This window comes from Crocodylus porosus, unplaced genomic scaffold (genome assembly GCF_001723895.1).
Source record: "Crocodylus porosus isolate Cpor-Errol unplaced genomic scaffold, CroPor_comp1, whole genome shotgun sequence".
NCBI lineage: Eukaryota > Metazoa > Chordata > Crocodylia > Crocodylidae > Crocodylus > Crocodylus porosus.
Window position 1 is genome coordinate 1,545,775 of NW_017728906.1, and position 18,573 is coordinate 1,564,347.

The 18,573-nt window shown below is 41.7% G+C and overlaps 1 protein-coding gene across 1 annotated transcript in view; it reads left to right on the forward strand.

The window, feature by feature from the left end:
* The first annotated feature begins 1,444 nt into the window (after nt 1–1,444).
* The window catches only part of BTLA (B and T lymphocyte associated), a 20,514-nt gene continuing 3,385 nt past the window's right edge, over nt 1,445–18,573 (forward strand). Inside the window, exons 1-4 of the mRNA XM_019528580.1 lie at nt 1,445–2,533; nt 14,444–14,752; nt 15,839–15,874; nt 17,187–17,321. Coding sequence (XP_019384125.1) covers nt 2,446–2,533; nt 14,444–14,752; nt 15,839–15,874; nt 17,187–17,321 — 568 coding nt within the window. The 5' untranslated portion in view covers nt 1,445–2,445. The remainder of the gene's footprint in view (nt 2,534–14,443; nt 14,753–15,838; nt 15,875–17,186; nt 17,322–18,573) is intronic.

Below are 18,573 nucleotides of genomic sequence, written 5' to 3' on the forward strand. Positions count from 1 at the left end.
TAGTACCTGTTGTCATTTAAAGTAGTGAACCAGGATGAGGCTGGAGGGGATAAGAAGACCTCACTGGGGCACACTACCATGTCATGTAGAGGCCCCAACACCAGTGAGGCCTTAACACACACACACACACACCATGAGTTTTGCCTGTCAGCAGGCTTAGGCGCAGTTTCCCAGAAATCCCTGTGCCTATCTCCTTGAAAACTGGCAGGCTTCATGGCCTCAGTAGCGGCTACCGTATCAACAGTTTTCACCCAACTGCACTTTAACACACACACACGATATGAGTTCCGCTGTCAAGATTGAGGTGCAGTTTCCCAGAAACCCCTGTAAGTATTTCCTTGAAACTTGATAAACTTCATGCTCTTAGAAGGGGCTACCATCCCTGCTATTTTCATCCAAATCTGCCAAAAAGTGACAGTTATTGACAGTTTCATGCTTCCCCATTATAGCCTACGGGCGAAGCATCAAAACAGCATTGAAACAGTGAAACTATTTTGATGAAACGAAATGGAACAGCACTTTGAAACAAATTGACACACTGTCCATCGAAATGGAAGTCAAAACAAAACAGTGCTTCTTCGCACAGCCCTACCACACATGCTGCACATGCAGGCATTCCCCATGCTACTAACTGGCAGCACAGGGTGTGCTTTTTGACACCAGGAGATCCTGGTATCAAAAAGCCCACACTAGAAAAAAAGTGGGGCAGCACACATGATGGCAGCATGCACCACCCAAAACAGGAGCCTGCCCAGCCAGTCATGCTCCAGCTGCCAGCCAGGGTCCGTACTGCCAGACTGCCGCTGCTGGAGCCCCAGGAGACGCTAAGGCCCCCAGGTAAGGGTGCTGGGGCTAGTGCAGGTGCTGGTCTTAGCTTCCCCTACCCCACTGAAGGCAGCTTACCATGCATCAGAGCATGCATGCACAGGCATTCCCTGGGGACAAGCAGCAGTGGCACAACTATGCACCACTGCTATTTGTCCTTGGGGAAATGCATGTGTGCACTCATCTGGACACACCCAAGGGCTCTAAAACATTTGGTGGGAAGAAAGGAGGAGCTGGCTTTGTTTCAGGGATGTAGCCTGGGAACAGAATAGAGTATCTTACATTTGTGCAGAGTGCACTTGCACTATACAATCATTGCGGTTCCTTCCAACCTTAGAAGTCTAAATTTTCACAAGGATAGCACAATATGACATTTGGCATGTTATACAATTTGCACAGATTGTGGGAAATGTGGCATCAGTGAATGCAAAATAATACATATAGGAATAAACGTTTAGGATCATTTGCACCTTTTATAGGGTCCTGAATTCTGTCTGTCACACCAAGAAAGTACCCACAAGTCATTACCAACCCCTTCCTCCCCCAAAATAAAATACACACACTAAACAGCCAATAGGATGGTGGAAATAAAAAAAGCGATGGATGGAGAATAATATAGATCAGCACTACAGTCTTGTCTAGAATACTGTTAACCATTAACCCCATCTCAGAGAGGATACTGTAGGACTGAGATTGTCTAGAGAACAGTGAGATGAGTGGTTGAGGGCATAGGAACTGAGACTAAAAAACTGTGCTTACTCTAAAGAGAACATTAGAAAATTTTAAAACAGTGGGAGCCAACCTTTTTGGCAGGCATACCACAAATGAGCTCTGCGCTCTGCCCCCTCTCTCAACCCCACAAATACCACTCCAGGCCCATTCCCTTACCCAATCTGATGCTCTGCTTTCTGCTCCCTGACATGCACTCCTAATCTGCTGCTGTGCTACCCTTCCCCTCTCTGATCTGCCACGTGCTACACAAAGGCTGCACGTGCCACTTCTGGCATGCATGCTGCAGGTTGGCCACTTTTCATTTAAAAGCTTGAAGTGTACAAAATAGGAAACAGCAAGAAGCAATTGGATTGGCAACTTTAGCTCTTCCTGTCTCATTACAAATGTATTTAAATACATGAGTAAATTCAAAAGAACAGAAGAAAAAATGCAATACTTCTCAGGAAAAGTCTGATTAAATAGAACTCTGCCACAGTTTTAAGGTTGCATTAAATTATACAGCCATTAGTTTTTTCAAAATGCTGTAGTTCCATTTGTTGAACTGAAAAAAGCACTTGGGGGCAGGTTACTTCTGCTTACCACTCTGAGGAAAAGACGTTTTGTTCATAACCTTTTTGCAGTTCAGAGATTTTAGAAGCAAGTAGGTGGGTGATGTTACAACCACACAAAAAAAGTCATCATGTAAAACCTGTTAGATCTTTGCATAGCAGATTACTAAACCTTCCCCGCCCTCTTCCTCACTGCTCAACTCCCTCCCTTTTCTAAGTTTTCAGTCAAGATAAGCTCAGACTCACACCATGGGCAATTACAGAGGCATTGTAGGAGGCTACCTGGATTGCACTTCTCTACCACAGAGAACCTTCTAACCATCTGTACCATGACCATAAAATGAAGGCTTCTCCAGGCATGCGGACAAGTAGGATTTTACTGCACATCTTTCTAATGGTGCTTCTTCCGAGTAATCATCAGGCTCACGGTAAGAAACATGCTTATCAATGTAATGCATTTTGATTTACTACCTTAAAAAACACAGTCATAAACCAAAGAAATTCCTATTGTAGCTTGGCTAGGAAAGCATTCAGATTATGAAACTAGTCAGATGTAGAATGGCCAAATGAAATGGGGCATGTATCTAATGTGATAACAGTAACCAGAGCGTGGATGTGAGGCAATTGAAACCAGGCCTCTGAGTTGGTGTGGAGATTAAATCTTGAGTAGATGGTGATGGGCCTCAAACTTCCCAACCAAGTGCTCTGCAGCGTGGAGGCAGTTCATCTGGAGACCCTAGTTATGGCCCAGGGATCCATCAGGTGTGGATTAAGCCCAGGTTACAGTCTGGGGTCTGTGTTTTCTGGTCTAACAATGGCAAAGCTTGTTTAAAATCATGTGCTGTAGACACACATTGATATTCCTCTTCTTTTTATCACTGAAATTATGTTGATTCTAAGGGGGTTACTCCTGACTTGTGACTGGAGCACATGAAAACTGGGCCGTGTACTTTCATAACATATTGTACCCAATTCATCCCTGATGTTTTTACTGTAGTCAGTGGCTTTTTTAGCTTATTTTGATCCAGAGTGATTATGGAGCACAAGGTCATGAGTTCTCATGCAGGAGACCAGCTTTATCCTTTGTGTTTGGTGGGGGGGGGATTAATGGGAAAAAATGGGGCAGATGTGTTGTAACTGACGCGTTTATGGTGCTGTTACTTAAGTCAAGATTTGTGCAGCCAATATCTTTGTTTTAAAAGCATTTTAAGTACACTGTAAAAGTCAAGCTACATTATTTTGATTCCATGTACCAAATCAATTTTAGCTACTGTTGAAGTTCCAGCACCTGGAATCTGTAGCATATTCCAAACTCTTCATAAAGGTCATGCTAATATAAAGAGACAGAAATTAAAATTAAGTGAACATGGGAGATCCTTTAGCCACAGGACACAAAAATGTCAGATGGGGTCTGAGATGTACCCTATCTGGTTTGCCTGACAGTAGGGGCTATTTGACTGGCTCTAGGCCACTATATGACCTGCACTTGGGCAAATTATTTACTACTCCTGTACCTTCATGTCAAAGGAGGGAAACAGCAGAACTGTTGTGAGCTGCCCCTATTACAGACCCTTGACTACACATGGTCACAGGCATGGCACAAACATTTTATCTGTAACTTTTCTGTGCTTGTTCCAAATTGGTTTCAAAAGCAAGAGACAAATAATCCAGTCCTACTTAACAGAAGAGCATCTGAAAATTCCCCTCTAACTGGGAACAGATAAATGACTACTTCCCCTTCGCCCTACCAAAAGCGCTTCTGCTGGAAGTTTCATGCAAGAACAGACAAAGAAAAAAAACCCTATGTTTCAGACATGCATAAGAGAGAAAATGCCCCAACATTTTCATTTCTAGCCTACTGAATTTGCATCTCTTATCTGACATGAAAGCCCTCCCAGCCTGGCATCAGCAGAGCTGCTGCTCTCAAGCAGCTTCCAGGATGACCCCCAGGAAGCATGTTATTACTGAATCACTTGAACACAAGTTGTGCAGCAAGCACTATTTTACCATCAGGAAAAATAGAAGTGGGGAGTCTTGTGGTTTTGAGGTCTTGTTTCAGGTTTGCCGTGCTGTGCATTAATCTTCAACTTCGGAACTTTCATGCCAGGAAAAAATAAATATCCCCATTATTAAGCAACAGCCAAAATCTAAGGTAGTCCAATTTGCTGTATTGACTCAACTTTACAGGCAACTTTCATCAGTCAAATATCAGCCATAAGTGCTATAGTTCACTGTCGGACATTTAAGAGCAGGTGTACATTAGACAATAATTGATATTTTTTCCCATAGAAAAATTACTCTTTGCATATAAAGGAGAGTAAATATGAACATGACACTGGTAAGACATCACGTTTGCCCTCTTAAAATTATATGAGGAAAGACAAAAGCAAAAGCTCCATCCACATCGTTAACTTAGTCATGTTTCATATCCAGAATAAATATGGATATTTATCTACACACTTAAAACACTCCATTATGCAACATGGCTGAGATAACGCTATTGTATTAATCTTACCTTATACTAGGGCAGACCAAGGAGGGTATGGCAGTGTAGTTGCACTCCCTTTCCACTGCTTTCCCAGGCTGACCCAGGCACAGGAGCCTCAGAGTCTCTATGGCTCCACTCAGATGCAGGCTGTGGTCATGTGGGGTGACAGGTTTCACAGGTGACAGTGGTGGTGGCATGCAGGTTTCTCTTTCCAGCACCAGCTCCCTGCCTGCCTCTCCCCTGTAGGTATCCCCTGGTAGCTGGGAGCAGGTGTTGGAAGGAAGAAGCTAAGCACAGCTGCCGCTCTCCCACTTGATGCAGGAACAGGTTTAGCCCCAGGAAACAGCTGTGCAGGGAGCCAAACTCAGCCAGGGACAGCAACAGTGGTACAGAGATCTCCCCCTTCCAGTGCCTCATTCCAGCCAACAAGGGACACCAGGAAGGGGTGAGCAAAGACTGGGAACTAGGAGGAGGAAACTGAGTGCCATCACTGCTGTCCCCAGCCAAGTTCATCATCCCATGGACTCACTCCCCACAGTCTCCAGCTGGAGCAGGGCAGGAATAGCTCTGGCCCCCAAGCCCCCAGGTCAGTCAAGGGGAAGCAGCAGTGGCCCTCTGCCCCTTTTGTGCTCTTGCTTTTTGTCCAGGTACCCTATGCTGACGTAGGGGCTCCAGTTACACCTTTCCCCCAATGTCCCATGGTTGGAGGGATGGTGCACCCCCCCCCCATAGGTGTACTTCTTGTGTTTTATCCACGAAGTTAGCCTGACAATAGTACTAGGTATTGATGCAAATCATGGATTTTTCCCCCCAAGGTTGAGGGGGGAAGACTGAAACCACCCTAAAAACAAAACAAGACCACCCTAAAAACCACCCCCATTAACCACCCTAAAAACAAAACAAGACAACTCCATAAGCATCACTCTGCTCCAACATCACGAACAGCTGTCAGTAGACTACAGGATGCAAGGCAAGCATTCGAATAGTGCCTTCACTACTATTCCACTCTGGATTTACTTTTCCTGTGTTGCAGGTTGCAGTAAAAGCAGAGTTGTCCATGAAACTCTGGTTGTGTATTTATTTTTAAGGGAAGTTGTAAGAGACTCAGTGTTAAATGCATGGCCCTAATAAATGTATCTCACTGCCATATCCCAGCCCATGAACTGTAATGAGGGCAGATTTTGTCCAGAAGTTTTATGGCTTTATTAGATCTATATAAATTAGTGACTGATTTTAAAAAAAGGTTACATCTTATGTCTTACTTATTTTTTGCCTGAGGAATGGCATGGTTGATACCTGTTTCTTGTTGGAGAGGGGGATGGAAAAAATCTCCAGTATAAAGAAACAGTAACAAAACTAATACTATTTTTGAGATATTTTAGCATGCCTACTGTCACAGTACCCAGGTATGTATGGGGCTGTACATATCAATAATTTACACTTGGAGACAGAGACCTGGCAAATTGCTTTTGATAAAATCATAAAGATTGATGTATTTTCAAGTCTTTAGCCTTATATTTTATTTGCAAAGGTGCTTTGCACAGAGGAAGATGAGGAGAGGAGAGAGGAGCAGGAAGTGATTTGTAGCCCCTTTGCTTCTTCTTTATGAGTGAGATAAAGGTTTCTTTTAAAACAAAAACAATCAGCTTGTCTCTTATCTTCACAGTTTGGTAAGTGAACACTTACGTCCCCTCCCCCTTCCCTTAAAAATAAAAAAGAAGAAGAAAATGGTTATTGGATGACATGGAAGTCTCAATTTTTAAACTTTGGGTTTTTTAAGTAACTCTTGGCAGGAGAAAAAAAAATCTCAGTTCCACTTTCTTAAAGACATTCCTAAGTTCCTCATGTCATAAACACACTATTCTCTTCTGTATTTTCCAAGGCAAAGGAAGGGCAAGGTCAGATTTTCTCTCTCAATATTAAAAAGATAAAAAATTGAAAAGAGAATTTCCCTTTCTGGAGGTTATGGCATGTGCTTTAGCTAAGATATTTATTTCAGTGATGCATCAGGCAGAATATTACTGTTCTTTATAAAGAATTCAGTATAGCCAGAAACTGAAGGTTGTTTTACTGCAACCGTACTCAGGTGTTGTAAAGCAGTGGTTTTCAATCTTCTCTCATTTGCAGACCTCTAAAATTTTTTAATAGATGTGCTGACCCCTTTGAATTGTAAGTGTGGGTATTCACATACTTTTGATTGATCAAAGTCATCTTTTGCAGGTCCCTTAGAGATAATCTAAGATCACAGGTTGCAAAATCACTGATCTAAAGGATATGCAGCTTTTGTCAGTATGATTTTACTGATGATTGTAAGTGCAAGCGGGATGTAGAAGCAGCTATATGTTTTGTAGATACCTTAATCCTGAGTTTTGCATCCAAGCACTGATCATGATCATCCTTCCTTAACACCCTGAAGGTATATGTTTTAGTATATCCAGCTGTGACAGGCATTAATTTTCAACTGTCATCCCAAAACTTACATACATCTAAATTATCATTTGTGGATTATGTCACTTATCAGAGCACCAGCAAAAAAGCAAATAGATTTAAGATATTCATACAAGACATAGCTAATAAATGGTGTTCAGCATTGCATGCCGATTCAATTTTGTTGGAATACTTCTACATTTTATATATAACCATAACATAGTTCAGTATTTGCCATAACAGGTACATGAAATCATCAATCCAATAAGAAGACCTCTTAGCATACCGTGCAAAACCAAAAACTCATTATAAACCATTTTTTTTAACAGAGGTTTCAGGTCCACTATGCTCCCTTTAAACAGTCATTACAGGGAAGCTGGGAAGAGGATTGCTTTAATTGGTCTTGTGCAATTTTGTTATAACAAAGTCAGGCACAAAAACTTTCAGACTTTGTTTACTTATAACATGTAAGACTTAAAGTGATGCAAACCCAAAGTTCTCTCTCCTTGTTCCGTATGAAAAAAGGAACAAAGTTATAAGCAGGTATATACATGCACAAAAGAAGGAACCAAAACGTAAATGATCTACCTTTTGGGGCTACAGCCCTACAGCAGATGCCTCATTAGTCACAGGGTTTCTTGTCCACATCCAAATAAAATGAACTCAAGTTACACAGTTCCCGATTAGCACATTACAAAGGTTCACTTACCAAAGGTGATTATCCTAGAGAACCCCAGGTAGGAGGGCTCCTACAGCAAAACTTGCTCAGAGCCATGCACTGAATACCTTCACCTGTTAGGCTCATTAATAGTGAAAAATCAATAAGCATAAATAGATCAACAGCACCTAACCCTTAATTTGGGATAGGTGTACAGGAAGAGCTTTACATACATTGCTCCTTCATGCATTAGATAGTCTTTTTTAAGCAGAACACAAATGAACTGTAAGTCAGTGGTGGTGCTGTATTAGAAAAGAAAATGCTATCTACCTTGACTTTCAGTGACTCCCAGAAGTCTACAGGGGATGCTGAGGGGGTCAAGATAATCATTGGGCAGAAACAACATGAGGGAGAATCTATTGTATTGGAGGGAATCAGTTTCGTCTCCCTTCCACCCTCAATATTTCACTGAGCCTGATTTAAGGACGGTGCAGTTAAACAGAAGAAGTGTAAATTAAAGGAGCAAATTAGCAACACCTGCTGCACATCCAGTTAGCATGTCACCTATCATGCATGCTGAAATCAGAAAGGAAATTTATATACTTCCTGCATTTCCTTTGTTGTTTCTTCAAAGAAGGCAGTGTTTCTGCCCTAATGATGACATCTTGCTATGCTAGCCCATGCCAACATTCACATTTTCAGAGAAAGCTGTTTTGGAATTCAGTGCACACTCATGCACTTTCTTTAGAAAAAAACAACAACAACAGGGATCACAGATGCCTGGATCAATCAGCAAATCACTGCTTTTAAGAGTAGTGTTTCAGAAAAGGATTTTCTCACTGTGATCACCTATGCAGGCATGCTCCAATGATCTGAGAAGCTGAAGTCTTCCTCTATAATGCTAGCATGGCACTAGTAGCAGAGGGGTCAGCATTTCTACATTTCAGTGCTAGTTTGTCTCTGTAAGAAAGACAACTTCTGTCTCAAGGTCTCCCTTTCCTGGCTTCAGCTTAGTAAGTCCTCTTTGTGAGAACTTCAGGACTTCAAAGAGGTCTGAGTTGAGATGGACATCCCAGCAACACATTCCCCTAGCTCAGGGAGATCCTACTGTTGGATGAAGGTTGCTGTCTCCAGTCCACAGTGGTCATATCCTTAGGGTGATGTCTTCCTGTTAGTAAAGTCATATTCCTTTCAACTGCATATTTAGCTGAAATTCAGATGAAAAAAAATCAGTCTAATTCTTTCTAAGTATGTGGGTCCACAGAAATCCCCTCAAATGTGTAAAAACCCTTAGAGAAGTTTTCTGGGGTAATTTTCTGAGGTTTTAATGGGGTAATTGCTCCTTCCCAACTGACATCTGACCCCGATGTTTCAATTTATGCATTACCATAGCAATATACAGGGATTTGCCTATGAAGAAAATGTGATACCAGTGCTCTGAAAATGGCAGATCTAAGGCTTTTGATCCTGTAATAAGGTCTTGGTGGATAAAACCCCTGCAATTCTGAAGAGCTGTTATGGGAACTAGGTCTAACTTGGACAAGACAGGGAATGTAGTATTAGTGTTGAGGAGGGAAGAAGGACAAAAGTTACAGCACAAGCATGCTGTTGATGTTGATTCCCAATTTGTGAGAGTTACAATGGGGCTTTTAAAATCTGTTTCCAAGACAGAAAATTTTGCTTTCTAATTCTAGGTCTTTGTTTCCATTTTCAGACCCCATTCAGCCATGTGGCGCTGTTGTGGTATCTATATGACCTACATTCTAAAAGACCAGTTGTACTTTCCTTTCATCAGAAATGGAAAAGTCTGAGTTACAAACAAAGATCTCACTTTTTGATTAATTTAAAGAACATGTACAGTCTCAATGAGGGATGTGTGTATGTGTAGTACAGTATTACATATTCAGGCTTATAATATTTTTATTAATATTTCTAAATACTCTCAAAGTGTGCATTTGTGTAGGGAGTATAGTGACAGAGTGGCATCTTGTTATGGCTCCAGAGGCAAGAGCTCAAGCCATGCCCTGGGTTTGTTCTGATGTTGGAGCTGTAATTCAACTCAACCTGTTTTAAAAGGGTACGAGATCATTCATGCTGGAGAATCAAAGCACCCAGATGTGATGAGTAGGGTTAACAGTCCATTGATAACATAAACTGACATGTCTTAACCATTCTAGCTTGGGGAGGGGAGGGACCTTTTAACTTTTTGATTCCCAAAGTCTTTTGTGTATATTAAGAAAAATCAGCTGGACACACAATCACAAAAGAGTGCCTGCTGTGCTATTGTTCAGATTGATGTTTAAAGGTTGTAGTGCTCTCAAATCCTCATCTTGCAGGTGAGGATTTGGTGGACATTTGAAGGACATGGTGAACGTCATGGAGGGTTATGTGCAGGAACTGCAGGGTTATTGTTCCAAATTTGGAGTAAATTGAACAGAGACTTCCAGAGATACAGCCCCACTGAACAGCCCTGCCCAGACTTTTCTTAAAGGTGACAGACATTACCAAATGTTTGTGTGTGATCATGGGAAGCAAACTATGGATCTATCATACCCAATAGCCTCAACCACTGGGCATTTACCACAACTAAAGCATGGTAACTGCTTTGTGGAAGCAACATTGAAAGGTATTAGAAAGAAGCTGGTTGTCAAGACTGCAGCATGTCTGATGCTTACACACTCAATAGATTACACGGTGCACTCACAAAACTGAGCAAGGTTTTCACATGAGCTGAGTCACTTGAGGCAGACTGAAACTGCCCTTCACCAACCCTCAGACAAACATGTGCAAGAGTATAAAAAAAGAAGGCAAATCATTCTCTTAACATGCCTCTGTCACAGGATTTTTTTGGTTTTCAATTTTGCAAAAATGTACTCTGAACATCAGTAAATGCTGAAGGCTGTTCAAAATATTTTGGAAAAGAAAATAAATTGCATACACAAATACTTGCTGGGAGGAAAGGAAGTTTGAGGTTTAAGAGGTGGATGAGATGGGGGAAAAAGATTTGTGGAATGGCAGAGGGACTGGTAAGACATCAGAGGCAAGTGGTACCTGCAAGGAAGATATTCTCCTGCTCCATCTGTATGATAGGATTTGAGGTCCTGTCTCTCTAGGGATGACCAAGCCCATGTCTTGGCTCTCAATATGGGTGCCTAACCAGTCAGGTTTGACTCTGTCTTACTGCTGCCCAAATAGAAGCTGGGATTTGTTGGGAAAGGGCTTGCCTTCTGAGAAGGATCCAAGTCCCTGCATTTGTCCTCTGCATAGCAGCTACCAATCTCTCCAGGCATATTTGAGCCACGCTCCTTGCCCTACCATGTGGACTGGGATCTGGGTAAGCAAGCCCTTCCTCCTTGTTAAGAAGCAAACAGGTGTGCCAGACCTAGAAATACACAGTGGGGTGGAATATTTAATACATATCACATGTTTTAAGTACTGCTACTTAAAACATGGCAGGGGGGAGGGGATGAGAGCACCCAGTGAGATGAATGGAGCAGTTCACAGCTCCCAGAGCCAGTGTTTCAGCAAGGTTTATTTTCATTTAAGTGAGAATATTACATAGAGATGAAGAGGCCACTTTGAAAATCTCTTTAAACCCTTTTCTGTTTAAAGGTTGACTCTTTTAATTGACCTCAAATCGCCATGATTATTTAGGTCTGAAAATTAATTGGGCCTCACAGTGCTCCAGAATACAGTTAATGATCCAAATGTAGGGTCATTTAAGTCCAATTTTTCCTCAACATACAGCCTGCATCCTCTCAGGAAAACAGAATATTTAACCACTGATGCTAGGGACAGACATTGCACATAAACCAGTTTAAGTGATCAGAAACTGATTTAAACCTGTAGCAGAACACAGTCAGTGCACATAAACCAGTTTGAAAATGGCTGAAACCGGTTTCAGATAAACCTGGTTGAATGTAGTATCAGACTTAAAGGATTTGGCTTAAACTGGTTTATGCAACATCTGTCCCAGACCCTGTGCTGGTTAAAGTCAAATCAAACACCTCCAGCATCCAGGCATGCTCTCTGGGCTGAGTGAGGCTCTTTGCTTCGCAGCAGGGCTGGCCCCTCCTTTCTGCTCTGTAGCCAGAGCAGTGCGGGGCATGGCCAGACGCTGGCCTCCCATGGCCCCTGAGGCATATTTCTCCCTCCATCCCCTCTCCCCACTGCTGGCAAACCCGGCAGACCTCCACAGCTTTCAGGCAGCCAGGTAGAGACAGAGTTAATTCCTCCCTCTCTCCAGCTTGCCTGCAGCCAGGGAGGGGATTCATTCCACAGCAGGAGTAGGAGACAGAGGCAAGACCTACACTTGTGAGCCCAGAGCTAAGACCTACAGGACCAGATTGAAAGGTAGGAAGTGTTGGCAAAGACCAAAAATCATCACACATATGTGTATATTGCAGACAGCTGGAAGTTGCAGACCAAATAATGCAGAGAGCTACATTTACATCATCAAGCAGAACCTGTGAAAACCTAAACAAAGTCTTTCTGAATGCCTGGCTGTAAGGAGACACTCTGCCCTCAGGATTAGTAAGACTTATGCAAGGCTTTCTCTCGTCTTCCTTCTTTACATTTTAAGTTAGACTAAGTTGTGTATCAGCATACACAACTGGGTTTTACTGGGCTGCATCTTATCTTAGGTGATAATTTTTCGTAGTTCCCTGTTGTATGCTTTGCAAATTGCTGTGTTCAATACATGCTTGCTTCAGAGAAAGGACTTTTTCCCTATCCCCACTCATCAATCTGGCAGCAGCTCACCCTCCATCCCTAGGCTGGTGGCTGGCATCCTATGTGTCCAGCTAGCCCTGGCTGGTACCTGGCCACATCCACTCCACTCCAACGGTGGGGGGGGGAGAGCCTTGGAGGGTGTCTTTCTTCTTCCCCACTTTGGCAGTGGCTGGCAGGCATGCTCTAGCACTTACCAGCTTCTGGTTTAACCCATTTCTACAGGTACACCCAAAAGCAACCCAAATATACATCTCTACAACTAGGAAACATATAATTAAGGTACACACCGAATCTGAGTGTACTGGAGAGACTAGCTAGGGACTGACATGGACCGTGTGCCAAGCAGGAACATGGCTGAAACAGGGTCAGGCAGTCCAGCAGGTGAGGGGCAGACTGGGAACATAGGAGTTGGTTGGTTCAGTATACAACAGTGTTACATAGCTAAAGTAAGGTCCTAACTATGATACAGGTGCACTGCAGTCAAAGATGTTGGACATCAAGGAGCAACCATAATCCCTATTTCATTATAATAAGGCGTGTGATGTAGGAATTGTACAACATTCTTTTCCTTTAGTAGCCAGTGTCTACTATCAAATATCAGATAGTAAAAGATTATGATATTTCAGTCTCCCGGTTTTCAGAATTTGGGGGTTTACTGAACTTGATCCTCCAGAAAGTACAAGGCAACCACAACTTGGTTACTTTTTCACTGATTTTATAACTGAATGGCAGTAGTATGCTGAAAACTATTTAAGGCAGGAAACAGAAAACTAAAGTAAATCCCAGAATAGCAAAAATGTTGAACAAGAAATAACCAGAAAAACCCCAGCACACATAACCCCAGCACCTGCCTTCTGAACGGCTGGAGTTCATGGTTTCAAATTCAGAGGTATGGTATATAAGAATAAGAGGAAGTAAATGTCAGTGGGAGGAAGCTGGGTAAAGGAAACTAAAAATTGATGCAATTTATATTTTCTTTCAGCTGGTCTGCTCATCAGATTATCCTCTCAGACTCACTAGTGCATCACTTCATAAATATGGCTTCATGAGGGGGTGAGAAATGTGAAGATGGACCTGATATTTTCCCAGTCTATTTATGCAATATTAGACAAATACTACATTGTACAGGAGTTATATTTGCTCTGTAAATAACAGACCTAGCATGAAAAAATGAAAAACTTAAAAATTAAGTAATCCGCATGACATATCATTTGCTCTTCCACCCAAAGAGTTCTATTTCATGTTACTTATTTTTTTTGGTAACGAAAGCCAATCTCTAGTTCAGATAAAGGAAGCCATAATGTATACCATCTCTTCTGTAAATGAACCACAGGCATAGGTTAATATGGTCACATGACTGGAATCTAAGGAATTTTACACTGAATCAAAAACGTGCATTCTGCCATGTCAAACCAGGCAGAGTAGTCCCAGGTCCCAGATCTAGATCTGGAGCTACCTCTAGGATTAGGCAGGGGTGACCAGGCCGAGCACTCAGGGATGCCCCTGTCTAATTCCCAGGGATAGAGCTTGCAATGGCCATTCATTGGGATGGGGCATAAGGCAGTTCTAGTCCCACTTCAGCACCCAGGCTGTCTTCTGCCTGACTCTGAGGATTTGGAATGGGATAGCTGTGTCCCAGAATCTGAAGCTGCCTCATACCCTATTCTAATGATCACCTGATCAGCAGGATGGGGCACAGGGCAGGTCCAGGTCAGGGGCACGTGCCACATATTCAATATAAAGCATGATACAAGCCATCTACATAGAGGTTCCACAATAAATGTGTGATATCTTTGTTGATGGTTTGTCATTTTATTACACCATAAATTGGCTGAACAAGTGGCAAGTTATAATTTATGCTGCAATTTACATATTAATCACACCATTAATGTAAAAGTTGTCAGGGTCTAGATAGATATAATACATAGAGAATTCAGGTAAGAAGTAATGAGAGTCAGAAGAGAATAAAAGAGTTATTGGGCAATATACAATATGAAACAAATAATATTTTTACATGGTTTTTGTCTTTTCCAGGAGAAACCTGTTCTGTTGAAGTTTTGATTAAAAGGCAGTCCCAATATACAGGCAAATCTGGGCAAGTTGCAACTATAGAATGTCCAGTAAAATACTGCCATGAAAAGCCATCCATGTCTTGGTGCAAAGTAGAAGGGAACACGTGCTTACTTCTGCAAACCAGGGAAACCCACACAAAATGGACTGAAAATGGTGTATTTGTTCTGACATTTTCCTCAGTTCATCAGAATGACAGTGGACTTTACCGTTGTCAAGCAATATCAGGCAATATAAGCAGTATAAGCCATTCAGTAAATGTTACCATTTTAGGTAAGTTTTTGAGGCTCCGTTATTGGGAAGGGCTTCTCTTTATTCAAATTGATCCGAAGTATAAAACGTTCATCCTGGTTTATCATTTTTTTCTCCAAGCATGTTATTCAGTCATATAGAAACAAAGTTAGCGCAAGGACTATTTAGGAATAATTTCCCATGCCATTAGCTACCACAGTAATCAAGTATCACTCACTTCATGATGTTCCCATCACTGTCTTCCCTCTTTGGTCAGGGGTAAAAGATCAAGCAGGACACAAAAGGAAAATATGGTCACAGGAAGATTTTAGAATCTCTTGAGATTTAAGGTGACATGTGAATGGCCTATCTAGTAGTAGGAAACATCAGTCATAGGCAAGGAAGATTAGGAAAGGATGGTCTAGTTGTAAGTCATATGAATCATCTGGGGCATGTATGGTGCTTGTTGGTAGACAAGGACACCAGAACAGCGGGGAAGAAACTATCAGGAGAGATCAGTCTAAGAGCAATAGCTGTCAGACCCAATTTGCATTTTCTGTTCCCTGAAACAGATGCACGATAGCCCCCTCAGAGTGGCACTGCATACACACCAGTGAACTTGCGTTCCTGGGAGAGTTTATTGATGTATGTCCAATGCTACAGTAATGGAGCTACATTATATTCATTTGGGGTACATGCACAAGGTGGATGTGGCATCTTTCACTGCAATGCTCTCCAATGTTGTTGAGGTGAAGTAGACATGCCCTGAGAGAAAGCATGGAATAAATAAGAAAATAAGAAACAAATCAGAAATAAGAAAAAGAGCATTCACAAGTACGGTCGTTTGGAAAAATGGTGAAACTAATACTATTAGAACGTTATTCCACTTAGCTTTTATTTTTTTTAAGTCATATCAAGGAAGTCAGAATAAAATATTCAAGTATTTCTCAGGCAGCACTAAAAGACAAGTACTGTCTTTTATCCCATCAACTACATTTCTCTTTCTTGTCATGTTATTTCCTTCAATTAAGGGGAAACATTACTGTCTGAGGGTAGAAAACCTAACCTGAGAAGAGAATGTCATGCATTCTCAGACATGTTTCATTTCCCTCTCCTTTTCTGTTTCAGAAGGAGATACAAGTACTTCTGCAAATCCATCAACAAGTACGTTATGAGTTTTATTTTCCTAAAATAAGGGAAGTACCCAGTTTTTAGATGAGCATTTTGTGTGGATCTTTTGCATATGCAAAAAAGTTCTATTTAACCAAAATGCTGAATCACCAGTTGTTACCTGATAAAGTGCTTCGCTTGGAATAAAACTCACTGTGATCAGTTTCCAAGCCTATTATCCCCAGAGCTTCCAGCACCTCCTGCTGTTGCCCCAGACAGCTTATAGATATGTCTGTAGAAGAGAGGCAAAGCCGGTAAAATATTCTCTAGCAGAAGCTCCGCAGCACTTACTTTTCATTTCTCTCACACATGTAACAGAGTCCTCCTACATAACCCGCAAGCTGTCCCTACTGGGAAGAGGCCTACCGTGTTATGATGTAAACATACCTTTACTTGTGGTTGTGGAAAATAATTACCCAAAGCCATAATCTGATCATCTGCTGGGCCTATTCAATGATGTTACCCACACACTGTATGCCAGCAGACACCTTACACCAATGGTCCACAGCAGAGACCTCATTTACAGAAAAAGAAACCATGCATCCTGCATGTTACCAGCATTTAAAACAGAGATAAAGGGATATGGTTTTTATGATCTTTCTGCCCTTTTCCTTTTTCACCCTATTTCGCTTACTGTCCTCCTCAGTTTTGGCACTACGTACATGGAGTGCCCAGCACATAAATATAGCCCTCACCCCACTAGTCTGGCTCCTTCTTTTCATTCTGCCATCTTTCATATGGGAGGTTAAGGATAGACTTCAGAATAAAGACCGAAACATCTACACGTGTGGTTGCTTTTTTCAAGAGCGTCAAGAGTTTAGCTTCAATGGGAACTCAGCACTGTGAAAAATTAGGCTACTGCCAGTCAGGAATCCGAGAAACAGATGCTTGCCTTTAGAACTGTGAATGTTAGATTTTCTTCTCTGTTTAAGTGAGGTTTGGGGTTTTTTTCGGTTTTCTATTTTGTACGGTTCTACAGTTCAGGCTTGTTTACACTGCAGTGTTTAGGAAAGGGATAACTGAAGAAGGAGGAAACAGTTTAGAGTCTACAGCAGTCTTGAATAACTTCCTAGTACTAACTACCCCCCCTTTTTCAACCAGCCTTTCACAATCCACTAAGTACATTCCTTCATTCACTGCTCTGTAGAATGCTTGTTTAGCTACCCCAATTAAGGATGTTCTCAAAATGTCCTCTTAGGAGATTAAGCAATTAATGAATTAAACTATTTAAAACTGATCAGATGGATCAAAATAACTCAGCTAACATTCTCTACTACATACTAACACATTTCAGTGGAACTTGCAGATACCACCAGCATCCAAGAAAATCCCCAAGGATATAAAAATGGCAATATGAAGTGGATTATTTATGGCACGTCATCTCTGGGGGCATTCTTTCTACTCATCCTGATATGCCTATGTTATCTCAAATGGCACAAAGGTGAGCTCTCCCTCCATTTCACCTATTGCTCCTGTAGCTTTTTTCTGCTGTCCTTATTGTGAGGTATCTATTTCTCCAAGGGCACATCTACGTGTCACCCTACATCACCATACAACTTGCTATGGTGATGGAGCAATTACATGAGTCTACATGTGACCAGTAGCTACTTCGCTGTAGCATTGCTCTCCCCCATTTTAGTGTGCCGCTATCGCGAAGTAGTGGCTAAAACTAACCATGCACCTTACACACAGTGCAGTATGGGCGGTTACTGCACCATACTTTAGTGCTTCCCTTTGGAAGTACTAAAGCACAATGCAGTAACAACGTTACTATAGGACAACATGTAGACGTGCCCTAAGAGTCATAACTGGTTGATGACATTTTCTGGCAGAAACCTAGCTGTTTACAGGGATGATTCTTCGGCAGTTTCACTTTTCTCACATGCATAATCCAGGCAGAGAGGAAGAAGTATGAATAAACACAAAACAGACTTAAACCTTAAACCCCATCTCTTTGTTTTAAATAGCACCGTTATTTTTTTTCTATTTTGAGGAAAAGTCATTGAACATGCAACAATGTCTGAGAAGGAGAGTTAACTCTATTATTAGTCAAAACCCATTTAAGTGCATTCTGCCTCTGTTATTTCTCTCTGAGTTTTCAGTCAGTTCCATTCTTCTTCTTCTCCTCTTAAACTGTTGTACTGGATGGTATTCACCAGCACCTCAGAAATAGATCCCATAGTTCAAATACACCCTGATTTCAATGAGAGGTAGTATTAATTTCTCTTTCCTACTTTTGAATGGTAATATATGTACAATTTTTGACTTCCCAGTACAAGGTGTTATACTTGCATGGTGGATGGCATGACTTTGAATGTATTCCATGATTAATGCCTGAGATTGGAAATCCTTCCCCATCAGTTATCATGGGGTAGGTTTTCCCCAGCATGCTGGAATGCTCTCTTCTCATATTCAAAAGAGCTATGTAGCGAGACAAACATATTCTACAAACTCCCCATCACATTTCCCAATTCTTGTTTATTAACTGTCGTCAACATAGAATCTAATTTGATTGCACCAACACAGATTGTCCATTTTGGAGCTGGATCACCCAGGGTAGGGACATACATTCAAAAAGCCTGAGCCTGATTTGATTCAATCTTTGCAGGTTAGTCTAACCTGGCTGGGCTAAATCAGTTTTGTAACTGGACAGACATCCCAGAAATGCAAGCACATGCCTGCAGTGGCTTAGG